The 21428-nt window shown below is 41.4% G+C and overlaps 1 protein-coding gene across 2 annotated transcripts in view; it reads left to right on the top strand.

Moving 5' to 3' along the window:
• The window catches only part of LOC132828437 (5' exonuclease Apollo-like), a 173720-nt gene extending 152526 nt beyond the window's left edge, over window positions 1–21194 (top strand). For both annotated transcript variants that reach the window (XM_060845565.1, XM_060845563.1), the window contains 3 exons: window positions 7169–7334; window positions 16710–16892; window positions 19700–21194. In XM_060845565.1, the coding sequence (XP_060701548.1) occupies window positions 7247–7334; window positions 16710–16892; window positions 19700–20937 (1509 nt within the window). In that variant the 5' untranslated portion in view covers window positions 7169–7246 and the 3' untranslated portion in view covers window positions 20938–21194. The remainder of the gene's footprint in view (window positions 1–7168; window positions 7335–16709; window positions 16893–19699) is intronic.
• The last annotated feature ends 234 nt before the right edge of the window (window positions 21195–21428 follow it).

The raw sequence follows: 21428 nt of genomic DNA, 5'->3' as shown, positions 1-21428 counted from the left end.
CTCACCTTTTGAAAATTTCGGCCGAAGGTTTGTCTGCCCTCTGGTCCGCCAACGTGGCCAACTTGCGGTCGTCTCTTTCCCTTCCCACATTCAGGCTCACCAACTGTTGGGACGGCCCCGCAGGGTCTTGTCTCCACGTGTTCTTTGGAAGGAGAGATCACACCGGCTTCTAAAGTTTGGAGCAAAACACCGTTTATTACAGAATCAAGACTGGCAAACTATACAACGAATTCTACAGCATGCAATTCGTTGGAGAAGGCGTTCTGTCTTCCTCTTCGGATCTGGTGCAGTTATACTTTGCGCTTCCTCGAGTTCCCGGTCAGGTTCCCCTCGTTCGGTTCTCTCATTGGTCTGTTCACCTGTCTGTGAAGGGATTAGTGTCTCTATTGGCTGCACCGAGATATCTGTCTAGCTCCTGCTGTGCTGGATAATGGGCAGGCATCCTGGGTTCGGCAGTTTCCGATCTTACAATTCAAGAGTCTATTGTTTGGAAGAGTTTCCTCATTGCTATGCGTCTGGCTGTCTAGGCGTTTACAATAGTTTTCCATAGTTGAATAAACAGGTATTATCATTTAACATAAGTTCCGATGGAGTTTGACGTCAGCAAAGACATTAACAAGTACTTTATCGATTTAAGTGTTGTATCGGTGCAATTTACACTATCCGATAGTTACCGGTTTCCTTTATTAGCAATGAGTTTGTAACAGGACGATCTGAAACTGACGGACATGTTCTAATCACCGAGGAATGTGGCCTCAGGCAGGCAGTCCTGCAGTTGCTGGGTTTATTCCACATGGCTGTGGTTTAGCTGTTACTTGACAATGTCTGTTCTAGTAATGGTGCTCCCCTCCCTAGCCCCAATGTAGGTACCCCGATAGCAGATTATCCCCAACATGTTCCAGGATACAACTGCTACAGGAAGGATAGAAAGGGAGACGAGAGGAGGGAGAATGGCATTTTTTGGTAAGGGATAGCATTACAGCTGTGCTGAGGAAAGATATTCCTGGAAATACATCCATAGAAGTTATTTGGGTGGAACTGAGAAATAAGAAAGGGATGATCACCTTATTGAGATTGTATTATAGACCCCCTCAATAGTCAGAGGGAAATTGAGAAACAAACTTGTAAGGAGATCTCAGCTACCTGTAAGAATAATAGGGTAGTTATGGTCAGGGATTTTAATTTTCTAAACATCGACTGGGACTGCCATAGTGTTGAAGGTTTAGATGGAGAGGAATTTCTTAAGTGTGTACAAGACAATGTTCTGATTCAGTATATGGATATATCTGGAGATTCCTGAAGAAGGGCTTATGCCCGAAAGGTCGAATCTCCTGTTCCTTGGATGCTGCCTGACCTGCTGTGCTTTTCCAGCAACACATTTTCAGCTATGGATATACCTACTAGAGAAGGTGCAAAATTTGACCTACTCTCAGGAATAAGGCAGGGTGGGTGACTGAGGTGACAATGGGGGAGCACTTTGGGGTCAGCGACCATAATTCTATTTGTTTTAAAATCGCGATGGAAAAGGATAGACCAGACCTAAAAAGTTGAAGTTCTAAATCGGAGAAGGGCCAATTTTGATGGTATTAGGCAAGAACATTTGAAAGCTGATTGGAAGCAGATGTTCGCAGGAAAGGGATGGCTGGAAAATGGGACGCCTTCAGAAATGCGATAGCAAGAATCCAGAACAAGTATATTCCTGTCCGGGTGAAAGGGAAGGTTGGTAGGTAGGTACAGGGAATGCTGGATGACTAAAGAAATTGAGGGTTTGGTTAGAAAAACAAGGAAGTATATGTCAGGTATAGACAGGATAGATCAAGTGAATCATTAGAAGAGTATAAAGAAAGTAGGAGTATACTTAAGAGGGAAGTCAGAAGGGCAAAACAGGGACATGAGATAGCTTTGGCAAATAGAATTAAGGAGAATCCAAAGGGGTTTTATAAATATATTAAGGACAAAAGAGTAACTAGGGAGAGAATAGGGCCCCTCCAAGATCAGCAAGGCGGCCTTTGTGTGGAGCCTGAGAAAATGGGGGAGATACTAAATGAATATGTTGCATCAGTGTTTACTATGGAAAAGGATATGGAAGATATAGACTGTAGGGAAATAGATGGTGACATCTTGCAAAATGTCCAGATTACAGAGGAGGAAGTGCTGGATGTCTTGAAACGGTTAAATGTGGATAAATCCGCAGGACCTGATCAGGTGTACCCGTAAACTCTGTGGGAAGCTGGAGAAGTGATTGTTGGGCCTCCTATATCATCGATAGTCACAAGTGAGGTGCAGGAAGACTGGAGGTTGGCAAACGTGGTGCCACTGTTTAAGAAGGGTGGTAAGGACAAGCCAGGGAACTATAGGCCAGTGAGCCTGACCTCGGTGGTGGTCAAGTTGTTTGAGGGAATCCTGAGGGACAGGATGTACATGTACTTGGAAAGACAAGGACTGATTCAGGGTAGACAACATGGTTTTGTGCATGGGAATTCATGTCTCATAAACTTGATTGAGTGTTTGAAGAAGTAACAAAGAAGATTGATGAGGGCAGAGCAGTAGATGTCGAACGCCTTACTGAAGCCCAAATAGATCACAAGGTTCTCTATGGGAGACTGATTAGCAAGCTTAGAACTCATGGAATACAGGGAGAACTAGCCATTTGGTTACAGAACTGGCTCAAAGATAGAAGACAGAGGGTGCTGGTGGAGGGTTGTTTTTCAGACTGGAGGCCTGTGACCAGTGGAGTGCCACAAGGATCGGTGCTGGGCCCTCTACTTTTTGTCATTTACATAAATGATTTGGGTGCGAGCATAAGAGGTACAGTTAGTAAGATTGCAGCTGACACCAAAATTGGAGCTGTAGTGGACAGCGAAGAGGGTTACGTTAGATTACAACAGGATCTGGACCAGATGGGCCAAAGGGCTGAGAAGTGGCAGATTGAGTTTAATGCAGATAAATGCGAGGTGCTGCATTTTGAGAAAGCAAATCTTAGCAGGACTTATACACTTAATGGTAAGATCCTAGGAAGTGTTGCTGAACAAGGAGACCTTGGAGTGCAGGTTCATAGCTCCTTGACAGTGGAGTTGCAGGTAGATAGGATAGTGAAGAAGGCATTTGGTGTGCTTTCCTTTATTAGTCAGAGTATTGAGTTCAGGAGTTGGGAGGTCATGTAGTGGCTGAACAGGACATTGGTTAGGCCACTGTTGGCATATTGCATGTAATTGTGGCCTCCTTCCTATCAGAAAGATATTGTGAAACTTGAAAGGGTTGAAAAAAGATTTACAAGGATGTTGCCAGGGTTGGAGGATCTGAGCTCCAGGGAGACGCTGAACAGGCTGGGGCTGTTTTCCCTGGAGGGCCGGAGGCTGAGGGGTGACCTTATAGAGGTTTACAAAATTATGAGGGGCATGGAGAGGATAAATAGACAAAATATTTTCCCTGGGATCAGGGAGTCCAGAACTAGAGGGCATAGGTTTAGGGTGAGAGGGGAAAGATATAAAAGAGACCTCAGGGGCAACTTTTTCACGCAGAGGGTTGTATGTGTATGGAATGAGCTGCGGGAAGATGTGGTGGAGGCTGGTACAATTGCAACATTTAAGAGACATTTGGATGGGTATATGAATAGGAAGGGTTTGGAGGGATTTGGGCCGGGTGCTGGCAGGTGGGACTAGGTTAGGTTGGGATATCTGGTTGGCACGAACGGGTTGGACTGAAGGGTCTATTTCCATGCTGTACATCTCTATGACACACAGGAGCTTTTCCTTGAATACGCTCCACGTTTCTAATGTGCCCATCCCCTGCAGTTTCCTTCCCCATCCTGTGCTTCCCAAATCTTGCCTAATCGCATCATAATTGCCTTTCCCCCAGCTGTAACTCTTGCCCAGTGATCTACCCCTGTCCCTTTCTATCACTAAAGTAAACATAACAGAATTGTGATCGCTATCACCAAAGTGTTCACCTCCTTCCAAGTCTAACACCTGGCCGGGCTCATTACCCAGTACCGAATCTAATGTGGCTTCGCCCCTTGTTGGCCTGTCTACATACTGTTTGAGGAAGCCCTCCTGCACACACTAGACAAAAACTTACCCATCTATAGTATTCGTACTATATTGTTCCCAGTCAATATTTGGAAATTTGAAGTCCCCCGTGTCAACTATCCTGTCTCTCTCATTCCTGTCAAGAATCTCTTTGCTCTCCTTTCCTCTACATCTCTGGAACTATTCGGAGGCCTCTAGAAAACTCCCAACAGGGTGACCTCTCCTTTTGCGCCTTCTCTTGTAGTTGCATTCACATATTGAATGAGAAGAATTTTTTGTACAAACTTAACAAATTCCTCAATATCTGAACCCTTAATACTAAGGCAGTCCCAGTCTATGTTTGGAAAGTTAAAATCCCCTACCAAAGCCATCGTATTATTCTTACAGATAACTGAGATCTTACAAATTTATTTCTCAGTATCCTGCTCATTATTAGTGTGTCTATGATACAATCCCAATAAGTTGATCATCCCTTTTTTATTTATTAGTTCCATCCAAATAGCTTCCCTGGATGTATTTCCTGGAATATTGTCCCTCAGTACTGCTGAAATGCTATTCCTTATCAAAAACGGCATTGTCCCTCCTCTCTTGTTTCCCTTTCTGTCCTTCCTGTAGCATTTGTATTCTAGGATATTAAACTGCCAGTCCTGTCCATCTCTAAGCCATGTTTCAGTAATTGCTATGATATCCCAGTCCCATGTTCCTAACCATGCCCTGAGTTCATATGCCTTCACTGTGAGGACCCTTGCATTGAAATAAATGCAGTTTACTTTAAAATCCCTACCTTGTTCTCTGCTTTGTCCCTGCCTGCCTTAACTGTTTGAGTTGCTCCTTTTCTCAAATGTACCAGTCGCAGATTGATGTCCTTCTTAACTATCTCACTGCGTCTCTCCCCCCGCCCCTCTTACTAGTTTAAATCCTGCTGTGCAGCTCTAGCAAATCTTCCTTCCAGTATGTTAGTCCCCTTCCAATTCAGGTGCAATCCGTCCTTGTACAAGTCAGTTCAACACCAGAAAAGATTCTGATGATCCAAAAATGTGAATCCTTCTCCCATACACCAGCTCCTTAGCCATGCGATCATCAGCTCTGTCCTCCTATTCATACTCTCCCCAGCTTGTAGCACCAGGAGTAATCTTGAGGATCTCCTTTTTAAATTCCTGCCTAACTCTTTATGTTCTCCATTCAGAATCTGATCCTTTTCCCTTCCTGTGTCATTTGTTCCAATGTGTACAATGACCTCCTTCTGGTCCTTCTCCCCCTTGAGAACATTCTGACCCTCTGAGACATCCTTGATCCTGGCGCCAGGGAGGCAACACCCCATTTGATTTTTCACTGGTGGCCACAGAAATGTCTGTCTGTGCCTCTGACTAGAGAGTCCCCTAACACAAATGATCTCTTGAATCCCGACATATCCCTCATTGCATTAGAGCTAATCTCGATTTCAGAAACCTGGCTGTTCGTGCGACATTCACCTGGGAATCCATCACCCCGTATATTTTCCAATGCAGTATACTTGTTTTAAATGGGGATAGCCATAGAAGAGTCCTACACTAACTGCCTACCTCTCTCACCTTTCCTGGAGTTAACCCATCTATGTGACTGTATCTGCAATGTTTCTCCCTTCCGATAACTGCCATCATCATATTTCCTTGCTCGTGTAAATTCCTCATTGCCTCTAACCATCTCTGGTAGAACTTGCAACCAACAGCATTTATTGCAGATATAATCCTTAGTAACACAAACTCTCCCTAAACTCCCACCTCTGACAAGAAGAGCATATCACTCTCCTGAGGGCAGTTTTTGCTTCTTTCAGTCTACAGACTTAGAAAATAGTATTATCTTATTCCACTATAAGACACTGCTCCAGGTTAACTTAATACTTATGCCTTATATTTTTAAGTTTAATCATATCCCAATAAAACATATAATCAAGAAAGATCCCATTCTTCTCACTACTGCAGGCTTACTGTAAGGCCACACTTAAAAATATGCATTTATCTGTTTCTGTGCTGTGACCTCTCCCAAACAGGTTCCTCCAAGATCAGTTGTGAATTTCACTGTTTGTTAATCTTCCTAGACGCACTCCGATGTCCCAATACATGAATTCAAACAGCCTCTCTCTCTGTCTGTCTGTCTGTCTCTCTCTCTCTCTCTCTCTCTCTCTCTCGCTGTCTCTCCCCTGCACTGTCTGACCATGTGCTGCCTTTGTCTGTTCCTCTCCTTTTAAAAGTGCTGTTAATTTTACATTCTTTTTCTCCAAAGTTCCAAAACGCAGTAACAGCATATAACACACTGACTAATTTCAAGTTCCATCTTCCCTACCAAAAATGATTCTCTTCCCCTTTCGACTTCATTTCCAGATTGACTCCTTTAACATGTCACTATCCCCTGAATTTATCAGACAGGCCTTCTTGATTGTCCAGTTCTGTCTCATTGATGAGTTCCCTCAGACTATTTTGAATTTTCCCTCTTACGTTCTGTTCCTCGCCTGATCCTGCATCCTTTCCACAAAGTAACAGCCTCCAAACCTTTTCAAATTTTACCTTTTCCCTCTCTGGTTTGCCATTTGCTATAACTTACAGTTTTCCTAAACTCTATAATTGCTCAGACTTGCTGGCCAGCAACATCATTGTCACTTGATACTCATAGGTCAAAACTGGCGTACTTTGATAGAACACCTGCACATGTTTTGAAGCTCAAATGTAACTGGTTTGGAAACTGTCCAGTACTGCACTATGAAATCGGCTTTGAGTCTTTGTTGTTTAAAGTTGGGTATTTGTTCTTGGCAAAGTGCATGCATTATGACAATGTTGTTGAAGTACTCCAACCAGTTCTAAACTGTTAATTACTCCTACATGTCATCTTATTCTTTTCTCAGTCTCTCCCCTTCTGCCTTTGTTTTACGTTTTGAGTGGACTACATCTTTGGACTAGGTCTGCCAAAAATAAAAACTATTTGTGTTGTTTCTGCCTCTAACTGACTTGTGTCCTGGCCTTTTCATCCCAGCTGCAATGACCTATCTCTCCCTTGAACCAGTATGGAACTTTTTTTTTCTGTTCTCCCCCTTAAGCTGATCTCATTTATGAAATTTCATTGTTTGCCTTGACCTGCTTGTTTTATTTTATTTATTTTTTTGTTAGGTGGATGAAATCTGGATCCACCCATTGGAGTTAGGGGAGAGTCACCTCCTATATCTTGATGAATTTGGGAAAGAGACAATGACTGTGACATTGATTGACAGCAATCACTGCCCTGGCTCCATCATGTTTCTCTTTGAAGGTTATTTTGGCATAGTTCTGTATACAGGTATGACAAATATCTTCTAAACGTATGTTATGATCTATTCATTGTATTGTAGATTATTTACAAATGCATCTGTTTCAAGTCAACTTTATTCTATGTTGCTAAATGTGACACAAGGGACAATTTGGAGTTTTAGTTTTATTTGATCATGCCATGTGAGTGACACTGGCTGGCCAATATTTATTGCCCTTTCCCAATTGCCCTGGAGAAGGTGGCAGTGAACTGCCTTTTTTGAACTTCTGCAGTTTTTATGATGTAGGTATAACCACAATACTATGAGGGAGGGAGTTCCAGAATTGTGACCCAGTGAAGGTGAAGCAGTGGATCTGTAGCTCCACATCATGGAAGCCATCCAAGTCCAAGCATTGTGTATGGCTTGGTGGGGAAGTTTCAGGTGGTTATGTTCCCATGCATCTGATGCCCTTGTCCTTTGAAGTGATAGAGGCTTGTGTTTGAAAGGTGCTTTTCAAGGAACCTCTGTGAGTACACAGAGATGATACACAGGCTGCCACTGTAAATGGTGGAGGGAGTGAAGGTTTATGGATGCCATGCCAATCAAGGGAGCTGGTTTACCATGAATGATGTTGAGCCTCTTGAGTGTTGTTGGAGCTGTACTCATCTAAGAAGGTGGAGAGTATTCTTCTCTTGACTTATGCCTTGTCAAAGGTGGATAGGCTTTGGAAAGTCAGGAGTTGAACTACTTGCAGCATAGTATTTAGTCTCTGAACTGGTATTGTAGCCAAAATACTTATATGGCTGGTCCAATTCAGTTTCTGGTCAGTGATAACCATCCAGATATTAATATTGGGGGTTTCAGTGATGGTTTCAGTGGAATGTCAAGAAAGGTGATTAGACTCTCGCTTGTTACAGATGGTTATTGACTTGCATTTTGTGTGATGCACAAATCGACCCAAGCCTGGATGCTCTCCAGGTCTGACTAAATATGAATATGGGCTGTTTCATTACCTGAGGAGTCATGAATGTTATTAAATATTGTACAATTATCTGTGAAAATGCTATTTCTGACTTTATGATGGAAACAGCTGAAGATGATTGCGCTTAGGACACTACCTTGAAGAACTGGCCTAGTGGCATTATCACTGGACTATGAATGCAGAGACCCAGGTAATGTTCTGGGGGCCAAGCTTCTTGTTTGACAGATAGCAGGATTTAAATTTAACCAAAATCTGGGATTAACAGTCTATTGATGACCATTAAACAGTTGGCAATTGTCAGAAAAACCCACTTAGTTCACCAATGTCCTTCAGGAAAGGAAATAAGACATCCTTACCTGGCCCACATGTGACTCCAGACCCACAACACTATGGCTGTTTCTTAGCTAGACTATTAGGGAAGTGTAATATATACTGACATAGCCAGTGATGTCCACGTTCCATTTAAAAACAATTCTGCTGTAGCTGATGACCCATAGAACCTCATAGTTGTCCAGTTTTGAATTGCTGATCTGTTTAAAATGTATTACATTTAACTTGTTGATGGTACCAGGCAACATGATGCAGAATATCTTCAATTTGAGTTGGGACTTTACAAGGACAATGCAGTAGTCACTTCTATCAGTATGGTCATGGATAGGTGAATTTGTGACAGCTTGATTGATGATTATTAGGTTGGGGAGACTTTCCCTTTTGTAGGTTCCCTCACCACCAGTGGCAAACCCAGCAGACATGTCATAGAGTCCTAGAGCTGTACAACACAGAACAGACCCTTCGGTCCAACTTGTCCATGCTGATCAGATATCCTAATTAATCCAGTTCCATTTGCCAGCACTTGGCCCATATCCCTTTAAACCCTTCCTATTCATACACCCGTGCAGATGCCTTTTAAATATTGTAATTGTATCAGCCTCCACCACTTCCTCTGGCAGCTCATTCCATGCATGCACCACCCTTTGCATGAAAACATTGCCCCTTAGGTCCATTTGAAATCTTTCCACTCTCACCCTAAACCTATGCTGCCCAGTTCTGGACTCCTCCAATTGAGGGGAAAGATCTTGTCTGTTTATTGTCTCCCATGCCCTTCATGATTTTATAAACCTCTGAGGTTATCCCTCAGCCTCTGATGCTCCAGGGAAAACCACCTCAGCCTATTGAGTTTTGGCCGGCTCGGTTAGTAGGAATATTTCTGAGCCACTTCTGATAATGGACATTGAAATCTGCCACCCAAGAGGACATTTTGTGTTCTTGCTACCCTCAGTGCTTTTCTAGTGATGGAAGAGTACTATTTTAATTGGGGATGGAATGCACAGTGGTAGCCTTTAATTGACGGTAATCAATAGATTTCCTTGTTGATGTTGGACCCGATGCCTGGAGATTCCAAAGAGTCTGGAATCAATGTTAAGGACTACCAAGATGGCAATTCCCTCCCCACACTAGGGATAGTTGTGGTGGGAGCTGGGACATTGTAAGGTATGATTTTGTGAGTGTTACTATGTTGGGCTGTTGCATGACTAGTCTGGGAGGCACCTCTTCCAGTCTTGACATCCCCACATTTCAATAAGGAGGATTTTGCAAGGTTGACAGGGCTGTGAATGATATTTTTGCTTCCAGAGTACAGCCAGTTTCATTCCTTTCTTACTTTGCTTGATATAACTTGGAGGCTTGTTGAGTTACTTCAATGGCATTTGTGTCAGTCGTATTGCTGTGGGTCTACAGTCATGTCTGTATGTCCAATCTCCTCTGTTAGTGAGCCAGATGGACTTTCGTGACAATCAACAATGATTTCATGATCAATGTTAGACTGATTTTTAATTATCGGTGCATTAATTTAATTGTAATTCCCACAGTGACTATGATGGAATTGAACCCATGTTTCTAGGGAAACAGTCTCAACATAACCACTATGCCACCATCTCCATTGGTTAAAATTCCTAACTCAGTTACATTGAGATGGAAATCATTAATTCGAGACTACTAATTTGCCATTTTGCAGAAGAAACCAGGGAAAGACCTGAATGCCTCTAACGTGTTTGCCTTCTCTCCTGAGGCTGACTGAAGTTAGACAAAATGAAACTTCCTAAAAATGCACAAATACTGTATATATATATATATATATATATATATATATATATATATATTTTAAAGAAGTCTTATTTTGAAATCCAGTGGCTACAGATAGTTTTACATTAGAAAACTTCAACTTTTATGTACTTCAAAAATGAATATTCTTAGAATTCTAATTGAAGCTTTCAGAAGACCTTTTCTGGAGTGAACAAGCAAGATATTGAAGTTGCCACTCCCTTTTAGCTTGAGACTTGTTCAATTTGGTCAAACACAAGGGTGTGTTGTTATACTTCTCTATTACCCTTACGATAGAATGAAAATTCCAGTCCTTTTATTCATCTCAGCAGGGCGGAAATTTAGTTTCCATGAATGGATTTTCTTGAAATTGTCTGGCTTAGCTGTCTGAACGGAAAAGAATTTGAGAGTGTACAGTGAAAAGGATGGAGCTGGATAGCATTGACGTAAATAAAAGGTAAATGAACAGTTACTTTAGATAGCAACATAGTCCCATTGTTGAAGAAGGGTAGCAGGGATAATCCAGGAAATTACAGGCCTGTGATCTCACACTGGTGTTTGGGAAGTTATTGAAAAAGATTCCCAGGGACAAGATCTATAGCATTTAGTAACTAATGGACTTTATAGCGATGGACAGCATGGTTTTTGTGCAGGGGAGGTCTTGCCTCACTAAATTGATTGAGGTTTTTGAGGAGGTGATGAAGGTGATTGAGGGAAAAGCGGTTGATGTTGTCTACAAAGACTTCCGTAAAACCTTTGACAAGGTTCCTCGTGTCTGACTGGTACAAATGGTGAGCTGGCAAACTGGATACAGAACTGGCTTAGTCATAGGGGACCGAGGGTAGCGATGGGAGGATGCTTTTCGGAATGGAGTTTTGTGACTAATGATCTTCCATCGGGATTAATGCTGGGACCTCTGCTGTTTGTGATCTATGGAAATGATTTGGAGGAAAGCACAGCTAGTCGAATTAGTAAGTTTACAGACCAAACAAAGATTGGTGAAATTGCAGATAGTGAGGAGGATTGTCAGAGAATACAGCAGAATATAGATCAGCTGGAGACCTGGGCAGAAAAATGGCAGATGGTGTTTAGTCTGGACAAACGTGAGGTGATGCCTTTTGGAAGGACAAGTATGGGTGGAACTTATACAGTGAATGGCAGAACCCTGAGGAGTATTGATATGCAGAGGGATCTAAGTGTGCAGGTCGACAGATCACTGAAGGTGGCAGTGCAGATAAATAAGGTGGTAAAATAGGCTTATGGCATGCTTGCCTTCATTGAAAGGACCATGGAGTATAGGGATAGTCAAGTTACGCTGCAGAATTATAGAACTTTAGTCAGGTCACACTTGGAATATTGCATCCAGTTCTGGTCACCACACAACCAGAAAGATGGAGAGGGTATAGAAAAGATTTACCAGAGTGTTTATTAGTAAAATTGGGATTTTAACTATGAAGAAAGGTTGGATAGACTGGGTTTGTTTTCACTGGAACACAGGAGTTTGAGAGGTGACCTCACAGAAGTTTATAAGACTGTGAATGGCATGGATAGAGTGGAAAGTATGAGGCATTTTCCCCAGGGTGGAGGGATCAATTGCTAGGGGACCCAGGTTCAAGGTGTTGCGGTGGTGGGAGGAATGGAGTTTAAAAGAAAAGGCAAGTTTTTCAGAGTGTGTTGAGTGCCTGGAAAGTGTTGCCAGAGGAGATGGTGGAAGCAGACATAATAGAGCATTCAAGAAGCACCTGGACAAATAAGTGAATAAGAAAGGAATAGAGGGCAATGGATCCAGTAAGTGCAGGCAGTTTTAGCATGGAAGGGCAAAATGTGTTGGCACAGGCTTGGAAGGCTGAAGAGCCTGTTCCTGTGCTGTATTGTTCTCCTTTGTTCTCACTCGAGCATTCTTTTTCAGATCACTGCAGCTTTGAAAGTAATTGAGTGGCTTTGGTGAATCAAATTTTCCAGCATTGCTGGAATGTCAATGCAAGAAACCATGTCGAAAAGTTAGGGTATCCACTACAATTTTCTGCTCAGAAACTTGATGAGGTGATGGAAAGGAAAAAGCAACCAGTTAGCTGTGGCAAATTACAATGCCCTGCAGCTTGTTTTAACAAATGCTGTCTTCCTTGTTCATTAAGGAATTACTTTTATTCAGTGGTTAAGGAGCTCCACCTGGTGGCTCAGCAGGCCATGCACCAAGTGCTGTGGCATTTGCTTGATGCTCCAGTCTGTGTTCAGTTAGCTGATCTCAACGAGTCAAATTGCTGGAGTTTTATAAGAGACATTTTCCCATTGGCAATGTGAGAAACAAAGCTCACTCACTTCAATAATTTTAGTCCGAGACAAGATCTGAATCAGTAATGTCATTTATTTCACACTTGCAAGTTGGTGTGATGTCCACAAGGCAGGGACAAAACACACTGAATTCAACAAATACTCAATATTTATATAATTTGGTTCCTACATATTTTTTTAAATTTCACTGTTTTCCCTCCCCTGTTTACATGCTCCACTTCCCTAAAGCCGGTACCCATTACTCCTGTTTATCTCTTGTCTTATCCGGCCTTGCCTGTGACAAAATTATAATTGCAGAAGTAACATTAATTTACCTATATCCCACAGCTGTACAGGGGGAAAGCCAGTACTCCCTGCCCCTGCCCAACCCTCACCCTTGTTGGGATGTATATATAATAAGCCTAGGTAGGGTAGAACTGTAGTTGCTGCTTGGGAAATCGGGGGGCGCTGCGGAGCTGCTGTTTGGACTGTTTACCGAAACTGCCTGTGCAGCTGGACTATCAAGGTCAGACCAATACAATGGCAGCCTTTACTTGGAGACCTTGTTTACAAGACAGACCATCTCGTGGATACCTGCCAAGGCCGAGGCCTGTTCACAGGAGGCCTTTGTCTGTGAGAGATCACGTGTGTGAGTGATTACGTAGCGTTAGCTTAGCGAACAATATATCAAGCAGGGGTTTTTGGAAAGATTTCAGAAGGCGCTTTCTCCAGTGAGCTGTAAACACCTCACTGTATTTTTGTGTACGTCTCTCTCTCAGTAAACAGCTTATATTTTGAATCAGATCCAGTGTTTCTCTCCTTCAAACGAACACGGGGACGGTAGCCCGTCCTAACACCCTCTAAACGCACATATTTGATTTTTGGCTTCGGACATGATTTGGCTTGATGATGATGCCCCCCATGGTCAAATAGCTGGATTGCTTCACAGCCTGGAGTGACTGGTCAGTTGAGTCAACAACTGGAAGACAAGCAATCACTGTCCAAAAAGAAAAGTCGGAGCATGACTGTGGGATTAAATGAAAAGACTTCAGGAAGGTGATATTTACCTTAAAAAGAAAGCTGGTAACTTTTTCTTTGCTTTTCAAAAGGTACACACCTAAATAGAGTGAAATATTTTCACGAAAGATTACTGTGATGTTTCCAAGTTTCAGTTTAGTTTTTCTATTAAAAGTAATATTCCGCATTTATTTAAAAAACTTTTATGGTTCCTGTTTTCACCAGTGTTTTTGGTAGGATATTGCTTTATTTGCTTGAGCAATCCTTGACACACAAAAAAGAACTTTTGTCTCTTGCATGGTTATTTTAACTTGTGTCCTTTTAATGCAAGTTTGTTGACTCGTGGAAATAGCTGATAACTGAATTGTAAAAATATTTTATCATTTTTAATGCCTCTATTTGATCACCTTTTGACTTTCTTTCCTTTTATGTTGTCTGTGCTTATTTCCGAAGCCCCTCATCTGTGGTGTTACCTCTTTCCTCTCCATCATTTCTCCCATTGCACTTCTGGAAGTAAGGGGCATGGGACACATTGGCTCAGATCTTTCAATCTCTGGCTTACTGGAGATCAGATATGTAACCTGAGATGCATTTTGGGATCATTAGGAAGTCCCAGTGTGACCTCTATAGAAATTGCTCATATAGATGGAAAGGAATTTGTTTTATGTGTACAAGAGCATTTTCTGATTGTGTGTGTGTGTGTGTGTGTGTGTGTGTGTGTCTACTAGAGAAGGAACAAAACTTGACCTTCTCTAGGGAAATAAGGCAGGACAAATGACTGAATGGGGGGAGCACTTTGGGACGAGTGATCATAATTCTATTAGTTTTAGAATTAAAGAAAAGGATAGACCTGATCAAAAAGTTAATGTTCTACATTAGTATAAGTCCAATTTTGAGGGTATTAGGCAAGAACTTTCAAAAACACATTAGGAGAAGCTATTCACAGGTAAAAAGAATGTTTTGAAAATCAGAGGCCTTAAAAAGAAATGTGGTAGTGAGAGTCCAGAGTAGGTATGTTCTTGTTAGTGTGAGGGGCAAAGTTGGTAAGTGTAAGGAATGCTGAATGACTAAAGGAATTGACGCTCTGGTCAAAGAAAGGGAGGAGGCTTATAGTCAGTGTAGACAACTGGGATCGAGTGAAACCCTATAGACTCTAGGGGCAGTCAGAGTATACTCAAGAGGGAAATCAGGAGAGCAAAAAAGTGACATGAGAAAGCTTTGGCAAATAGGGTTAAGAAGAATCCAAAGAGATTCTACAAATACATTAAGGGCAAAACAGCAACAAGGGTGGGAAGAGAGCCCCTTAAGAATCAACAAGGCCACTGACGTGTGGAAACACTGAAGATGGGTGAGATACTGAATGAGCACTTTGTCAGTATTTTACTGTGGAGAAGGATATGGAAGCTAGAGAACTTGATGAAATAAATAGTGATATCTTGAAAAGTGTCCATATTACAGAAGAGGTGGTGCTGGATGTCTTAAAAGGCATAAAGGTGGGTAAATCCCCAGGATCTGATCAGGTGTATCCTATAATTTTATGGCAAGCTAGGGAAGTGATTGCTGGGCTCCTTACTGAGATATTTATATCATTGATAGCCACAGGTGAGGTGTTGGAAGACTGGAGATTAGCTAAAGTGGTGCCACTATTTAAGAAAAGTGGTAAGGTAAAGCCGGGGACCTATAGATTGGTGAGCCTGATGTCAATGGTTGGCAATTTATTGGAGGGGATTCTGAGGGACAGGATTTATATGTATATGGAAAGGCAAGGATTGTTGAGGGGATAGTCAACATGGATTTGTGTGTGGGAAATTGTGTCTCACTAACTTTATTGAGTTTTTTGAAGTGACAAAGAAGATTGACGAAGGCAGAACATTAGACATGGTCCATTTGGACTTCAGCAAGATGTTTGACAAGGTTCTGTTTTGTAGATTGATTGATTAGCAAGGTTAGGTCATGTGGAATCCAGGGATAGCGAGCCATTTGGAAACAAAATTGGCTTGAAGTTAGGATAAGGAGGTTGGTGGTGGAGGGTTGTTTTTCACTGGAGGTCTGTGACTCATTGTGCTGCAAGAATCACTGCATTTTGTCATTGATATAAATGATTTGGTTGTGAATGTTGGGAGGAATGGTTAGTAAGTTTGCAGATCATCCCAAAATTGGTGGTGCAGTACACAGCGAAGAAGGTTATCTCAGAGTATAACGGGACCTTGATCCGATGGGCTGTGGAGTGTCAGATAGAGTTTAATTTATGTAAGTGTGAGGTGTTGCTTTTAGTAAGGCATATCAGGGCATGACTTGGGCCCTTGGGAATGTTGCTGAGCAAAGAGACCTTGGAGTGCAGGTTCATATTCCCTTGATTGTTGAGTCACTGGTAGACAGGATGGTGAAGAAAGCGTTTGGTACGATTGCCTTAACTGGTTAGTGCATTGAGTATAGCAGTTTGTATTGTTATGTTGCGGCTATACAGGGCGTTGGTTGGGCCATGTTTGGAATACTGTAGAAATGATTTACAAGGATGTTGCTGGGGTTGGAGGATTTGAGCTATGGAAGGAGACTAAGTAGACTGAGGCTATTCTCCATGTATGTAGGAAGATGGGGGTGACCTTTTAGAGGTTTATAAAAGCATGAAGAGCGGATGGGTGGGGTGAATAGCTTTCCTCAGAGTAGGGGAGTCCAAACCTAGAGGCCATAGGTTTAAGATGAGAGGGGAAAGATTTAACGTGACCTCAGGAACAACTTCTTCACGCAGAGGGTGGTGCGTGTAAGGAATGAGCTGCCAGAGGAAGTGGTGGAGGCTGGTACAATAGCAACATTTAAAAGGCATCTGAATGGGTCAATGAGGAGGGAGGGTTTAGAGGGATATGGGTCAAATGCTGGCAAATGGGACTAGATTAATTTTGGGTATCTGGTCAGAATGGCCAAGTTGGACTGAAGTGTCTGTTTTGATGCTGTACAACTCTTTGATTCTGAGATATGTGCAATATACAAAGACTAAGGGTTGCTGAAAATCAGCCAGAGGACATTGATGGAGATTTTGATTTTATTTTTTATATAGCGGATTTCCGTTACACACCTGTGATGTTCACCCATCCACCACTGAACACAGAAAGAAGGATAGATCTCCTGTATCTAGACAATACAAACTGTGACCCCGAATCCATGGTGCCTTCCCGTCAAGAAGCTACTGATGAGATCAAAGCAATAATCAACGCTCACCCGGAGCACAATGTAGTCATTGGTAAGAATGTGGCAAATCTTATTTTTCCTACTACTAGCCTCAATTTAAAAAGCTCAGTCCCTTTCCTGGAGTCGTTATTGTGTTAATAAAATATAAGAATATGGTGAAACTTGATGGCTTATTCAGGTGCCCACTTTGTGTGAATATCTGTGCTACTAGGATAGGCACAGAATGCATACGTGAAGGGAGACATCATTTTTCTCACATACTTTTTCCATATTCAGCTAAGTTTTGAACCTTCTTGCTGTTAATTTTGTTTACATGTGCTAGCTGGACTGCAGCATTGTTCGTAATTTAAGTCTGTCTGCTCTGGCATTGTCTGGGAGCCAGCCCACACCCACAGCTGACAGCATTGCCAGTGAGATCACTGCGATCAGTTGTGGAATTATTCTTAGCTTGACTGACTTTCTTCAGCTGAGGTGAGATAAAGGTAGAATAATTTAACATAGATTTTAAAAATCTGAGCAGACCTGTCTGAGACTAAGATTGATTTCTGTGTAGTGTTATTGTGGATTGTGTGGAAGAAGTGATTCATGCTGGAAAATAAAAGGTTTGCTGTAGGCCGGTCAGTGTCTGAGTTGGCACATCACAGACAGCATCTTGTTGGGATTGATAACCTCAATCTCCAAATGGTAGCTCATTTAAATGTTAAAAAGCTGCATATAACTGTTAATACATTTAGAAAGAATTGCATGTGGAGAGTATCAAGCAATAATGTAAAACTGTGTCACAAAGAAAATGTTACTATTCAGTTATTTGATGGATAGCTGTGGCATGATTGGATAAGCAAGGGTTCCTGATCTACAGCTGATTATATTACTGTTGGAAAATATGTGTGAGAACATCTGGGTGAAAACTGAATTTAGATTGTATCTCCAGATCATCATAGCCAAAGAGCTCCATTTTGTGGAGGCAGCAAGAATCGTGAGTCAGAGGTGGTTAGGCAGGAAACAGTCTATCTCCTCGAACTGCTGGACAATCTCCAGTCAGATGCATGATCAGGAGCTGTAGCTGCTTATAATGCAGGGTGAGACTGGTGCGGACAGGAAACATGGAGAAAAAATGTGAATAATCACAAATCTGAGTGTTGGAGAGGATACTACTCTAAGAAGACTGGGGATGTGTAGGCACCCTTCTGTGACTCTTGCTTTTGTTGCATAACAGTCCTCTTCTCTCTCTCCCCCCACCCGCTCCAAAACTAACTATCATACATCCTTCTTTCTGATATATTCCACCACACATGGACTGACTGCTCAAGTAAGATACTGGAAGGTCTCCTGAATCTTTACTGTTGCTTTGTAGTATCAGTTAGTGACTTTAGAAAGTGGAAGAATGTTGGAAAGATTTTGTTTTTTGCAATGATATCCTTTTGTTAGTTGTCAAGTTCTGAAGGTATGAGTTTGCACACTACACCTCCCAAGCTTTAGGTGACCTCACAGGAAAAAATAGTTGGTAGTTCAGTACTGAATCACTGAATTGTTGCAGAGCAGGAGGCGGCCATTAGGCCTTTTGTTCTCACCACTTTTAGAATGCACTTAGTACCATTCCCCCACTTTCTCACACAATTCTGTGCATTTGTCCTTTTCAGATAATACTTTAAGTACCTTTTCGAGTGTCCCAATCAAACCTTCCTCCACCATATACTTACGATCTCGATCTTAACTACTTGCCATTTGAAGATGTTCTCCTTGGGCCTCTGTTGCTTGCTTTGCCAATTACCTTAAATTTGCCATCTAATTCATTATCCTCGAACACTAGGAACAGTTTTTTCTTTTCTCTTCTGTTCTGCCTCCTCATAGTTTTGAAGACATCTATCAAATCTACTGTCAACCTTCTCTTTCAGAAAACAGTCCCAACTTAGGAAATCTGACCACACAACTGAGGTTCCTCATCCCTGGAACATTCTTGAGATTCTTTTCTCGAGTGTCTCTTTAATGCTTTCCCAATTTTCCTGAAATCTGGCATCTAGCGCTGAGCTTAATACCCCAACTAAGGCCAAACGGATGTATCATGCAAGTTTAATATAATGTCTTTCCTCTTGTACTCTGTGCACTCATTAACAAAGCCTAGGATCTGGATGCTTTATTCACCAAGCTCTCAATGAGTCCTGGCATCTTAAATGATTCATGCTCATTTAAACGGATTCCAAATTTGCAACTCATTTAAAAGGGTGTAATAGAAACGTTTGTAGAACATGGAAAAGTCGCATCCATGATTGTAGGAAATATTTTCTATGATTGGACTTTATGGAAAGACCCTTTTTATTATATTCAGTGATAGTACTCTTGCTGCTAAGTTATTAGATAATGGATTCAAGCCAAGTTCCAAAACTTTGAGCACATTAATCTAATCCTTACGGAGGGAACTTACAAAAGTACTGTGCATTGTGAAGTTTTATCTGTCTTTCTGTCTCTCTCTGAAACAAAAACAGGAAGTGCCTCAATAGGTCTGGCAACAGCTGTGGAGAGAAAAACATTTTACCCTTCGAAGGGTCACTGGACTCAAAACATTAACTGTTTTTTTTCTCTCCACTTGCTGAGTTTCTCCAGCACATTGTCTTTATCTCAGCGTCATCTCATTGCTGTTTGAGACTGCCATATTTCTTGCAATCCAATAGTTACCAATACTTAAAAGACAATTAATTGTGGAGTTTATTAGAACATCTTGGTGATTGATTATGAAAGAACACATGTACACACAATTTCTTTTTTCATTTTTCTTTGTTTTTTGCCTTTTCTTCCTTTTTTTTCCACTTTTACCTGCTTAAGCACATTGTATTTGAGCAATTGTTCTGTCTGTAATTACAGGTCTGTATAACTTGGGCAAAGAATCATTATTAATAGAATTGGCTATGATATTTAAAACTTGGATTGTGGTGAGTCCTCGGAGACTTCAGATGTTTCAGCTTTTGGGACTGTGCAATGTCTTCACTTCAGAGGTGGGAGCCGGAAGAATCCAAGTCGTAGACCAGAATGAAATTAATCGATTCAACATGGTCAAATGGAGTCAAATGTGCCCTACAATTGCTATTATCCCCACAAGCCGAAAAATAAGAGTCTGCCACAAAGATGTACATGTGGTTCCCTATTCAGATCACTCCTCGTTTCAGGAATTGCAAGAGTTTGTGGCCAGATTGAAACCTTGTACTATTATCCCTGTGGTGAAAACGAAGGCATGTGAGGCATACTTCTGTCAATATCTCAGTCCAATTGATGATTTAAAGCAAATCCAAGTTCCAGAAACACTAAAAGAATGTATGCAGAAGAAGGCAAAATGCAAGAAAATGCTCATTCACCCGAATACAAGACTAAGATCTCTGGTTATTCCGAAGGGTGTCATGTTTGAGTCACCAGAAAAACTGCAGCAAGACTACACCAGTAAAAACAAATTGTGTATAGAAAGATCAAGTTCTGACAGCAATAAGGAGACGTTCCAAAATAATGACAAAATACTGGTACCACCAAAGCAAGTCTGGCAAGACTTGACTGAAGACAGCAATCTGAGTGCAGGGAAGAGTATTGATGTTAAGGATAAATTGTATGAAGAAAATATCAACAGAATTCAAGTGCCAATGAAACGAAAAATAAGAGTTCCCTTATTCAAAGAGCAGAAATCCAAAGTTCCTTTATTTGGGATACCTGTAAGGGCAAGACAGGCTTCTTTGCTGAACTGGTACCAAGAAGGGAAATCTGCACATCATCATTTAGCAAAGCAACCAACGAGAAACAGCAATCCAAAACATCACCTGTCTCATAGGCTATCACCACTTAATGCAAGCACATCATTGACAGCAAACGGGCCTTCTTTGCCATCAGATACTTGTGTGGGACAAGAGAATGGAGAGCAACATAAATTTGAACAAATTGTGTCTGTTTCCATTTCACATGCTGGCAAGACCTGCAAAAGAAAACAAAGTTTAACTGGTGAAAACTATATGACTTCAGTGCAGAGTTGGTGTTATGCCAGTCTGAAATCTTTTGATGCTATTGTTGAACAATATTTTAAGAGAAAGAGTAAAACACTTATGAAAAATACAGTGCATTAGAATGTCATAGGCGATTGGTATGACATGAATGTATGATATTTTTCCAGGAATCCTGCAACTTGGTAATTTGCATAAGGGCATTTATTCTTGTTCCCAAATGCCCATTATGCAGGTTCTCATTTCGTGGGTTATTTCCAATAGTTTGTGGGCTCTGATAGTGCAAATATACGAAACTGGTTAAAACTTTTGAAACACATTAGCAAATGCAGCAAAGCTCAGCACTTGCAAATTGTTCTTCCACTCCACTTTGATTCTTGGTCATCAAAGTAGAAGATAATGTTGGAAACATTTATCGTTCTGAATTAAAAATTTTAACGAGAAGTTCAAACATTTTTTCAATATTTTATTCTTCCATTTTATAGAATGAAATGCTTGGTGAAGTATCTTGATTTTCTGTAATTAAATAAAAAAAGGTTATGTGCAGCAAAGTGAAGTAAAAGATTAAAGTGTTAATTTGTGAGACCTTATGAAAGCTGACAGATTAAAAGAAC

This window comes from Hemiscyllium ocellatum, chromosome 26 (genome assembly GCF_020745735.1).
Source record: "Hemiscyllium ocellatum isolate sHemOce1 chromosome 26, sHemOce1.pat.X.cur, whole genome shotgun sequence".
Classification (NCBI taxonomy): Eukaryota; Metazoa; Chordata; class Chondrichthyes; order Orectolobiformes; family Hemiscylliidae; genus Hemiscyllium; species Hemiscyllium ocellatum.
The sequence above is the reverse complement of the archived record's forward strand: the minus strand, read 5'-3'. Positions and strand labels throughout refer to the sequence as shown.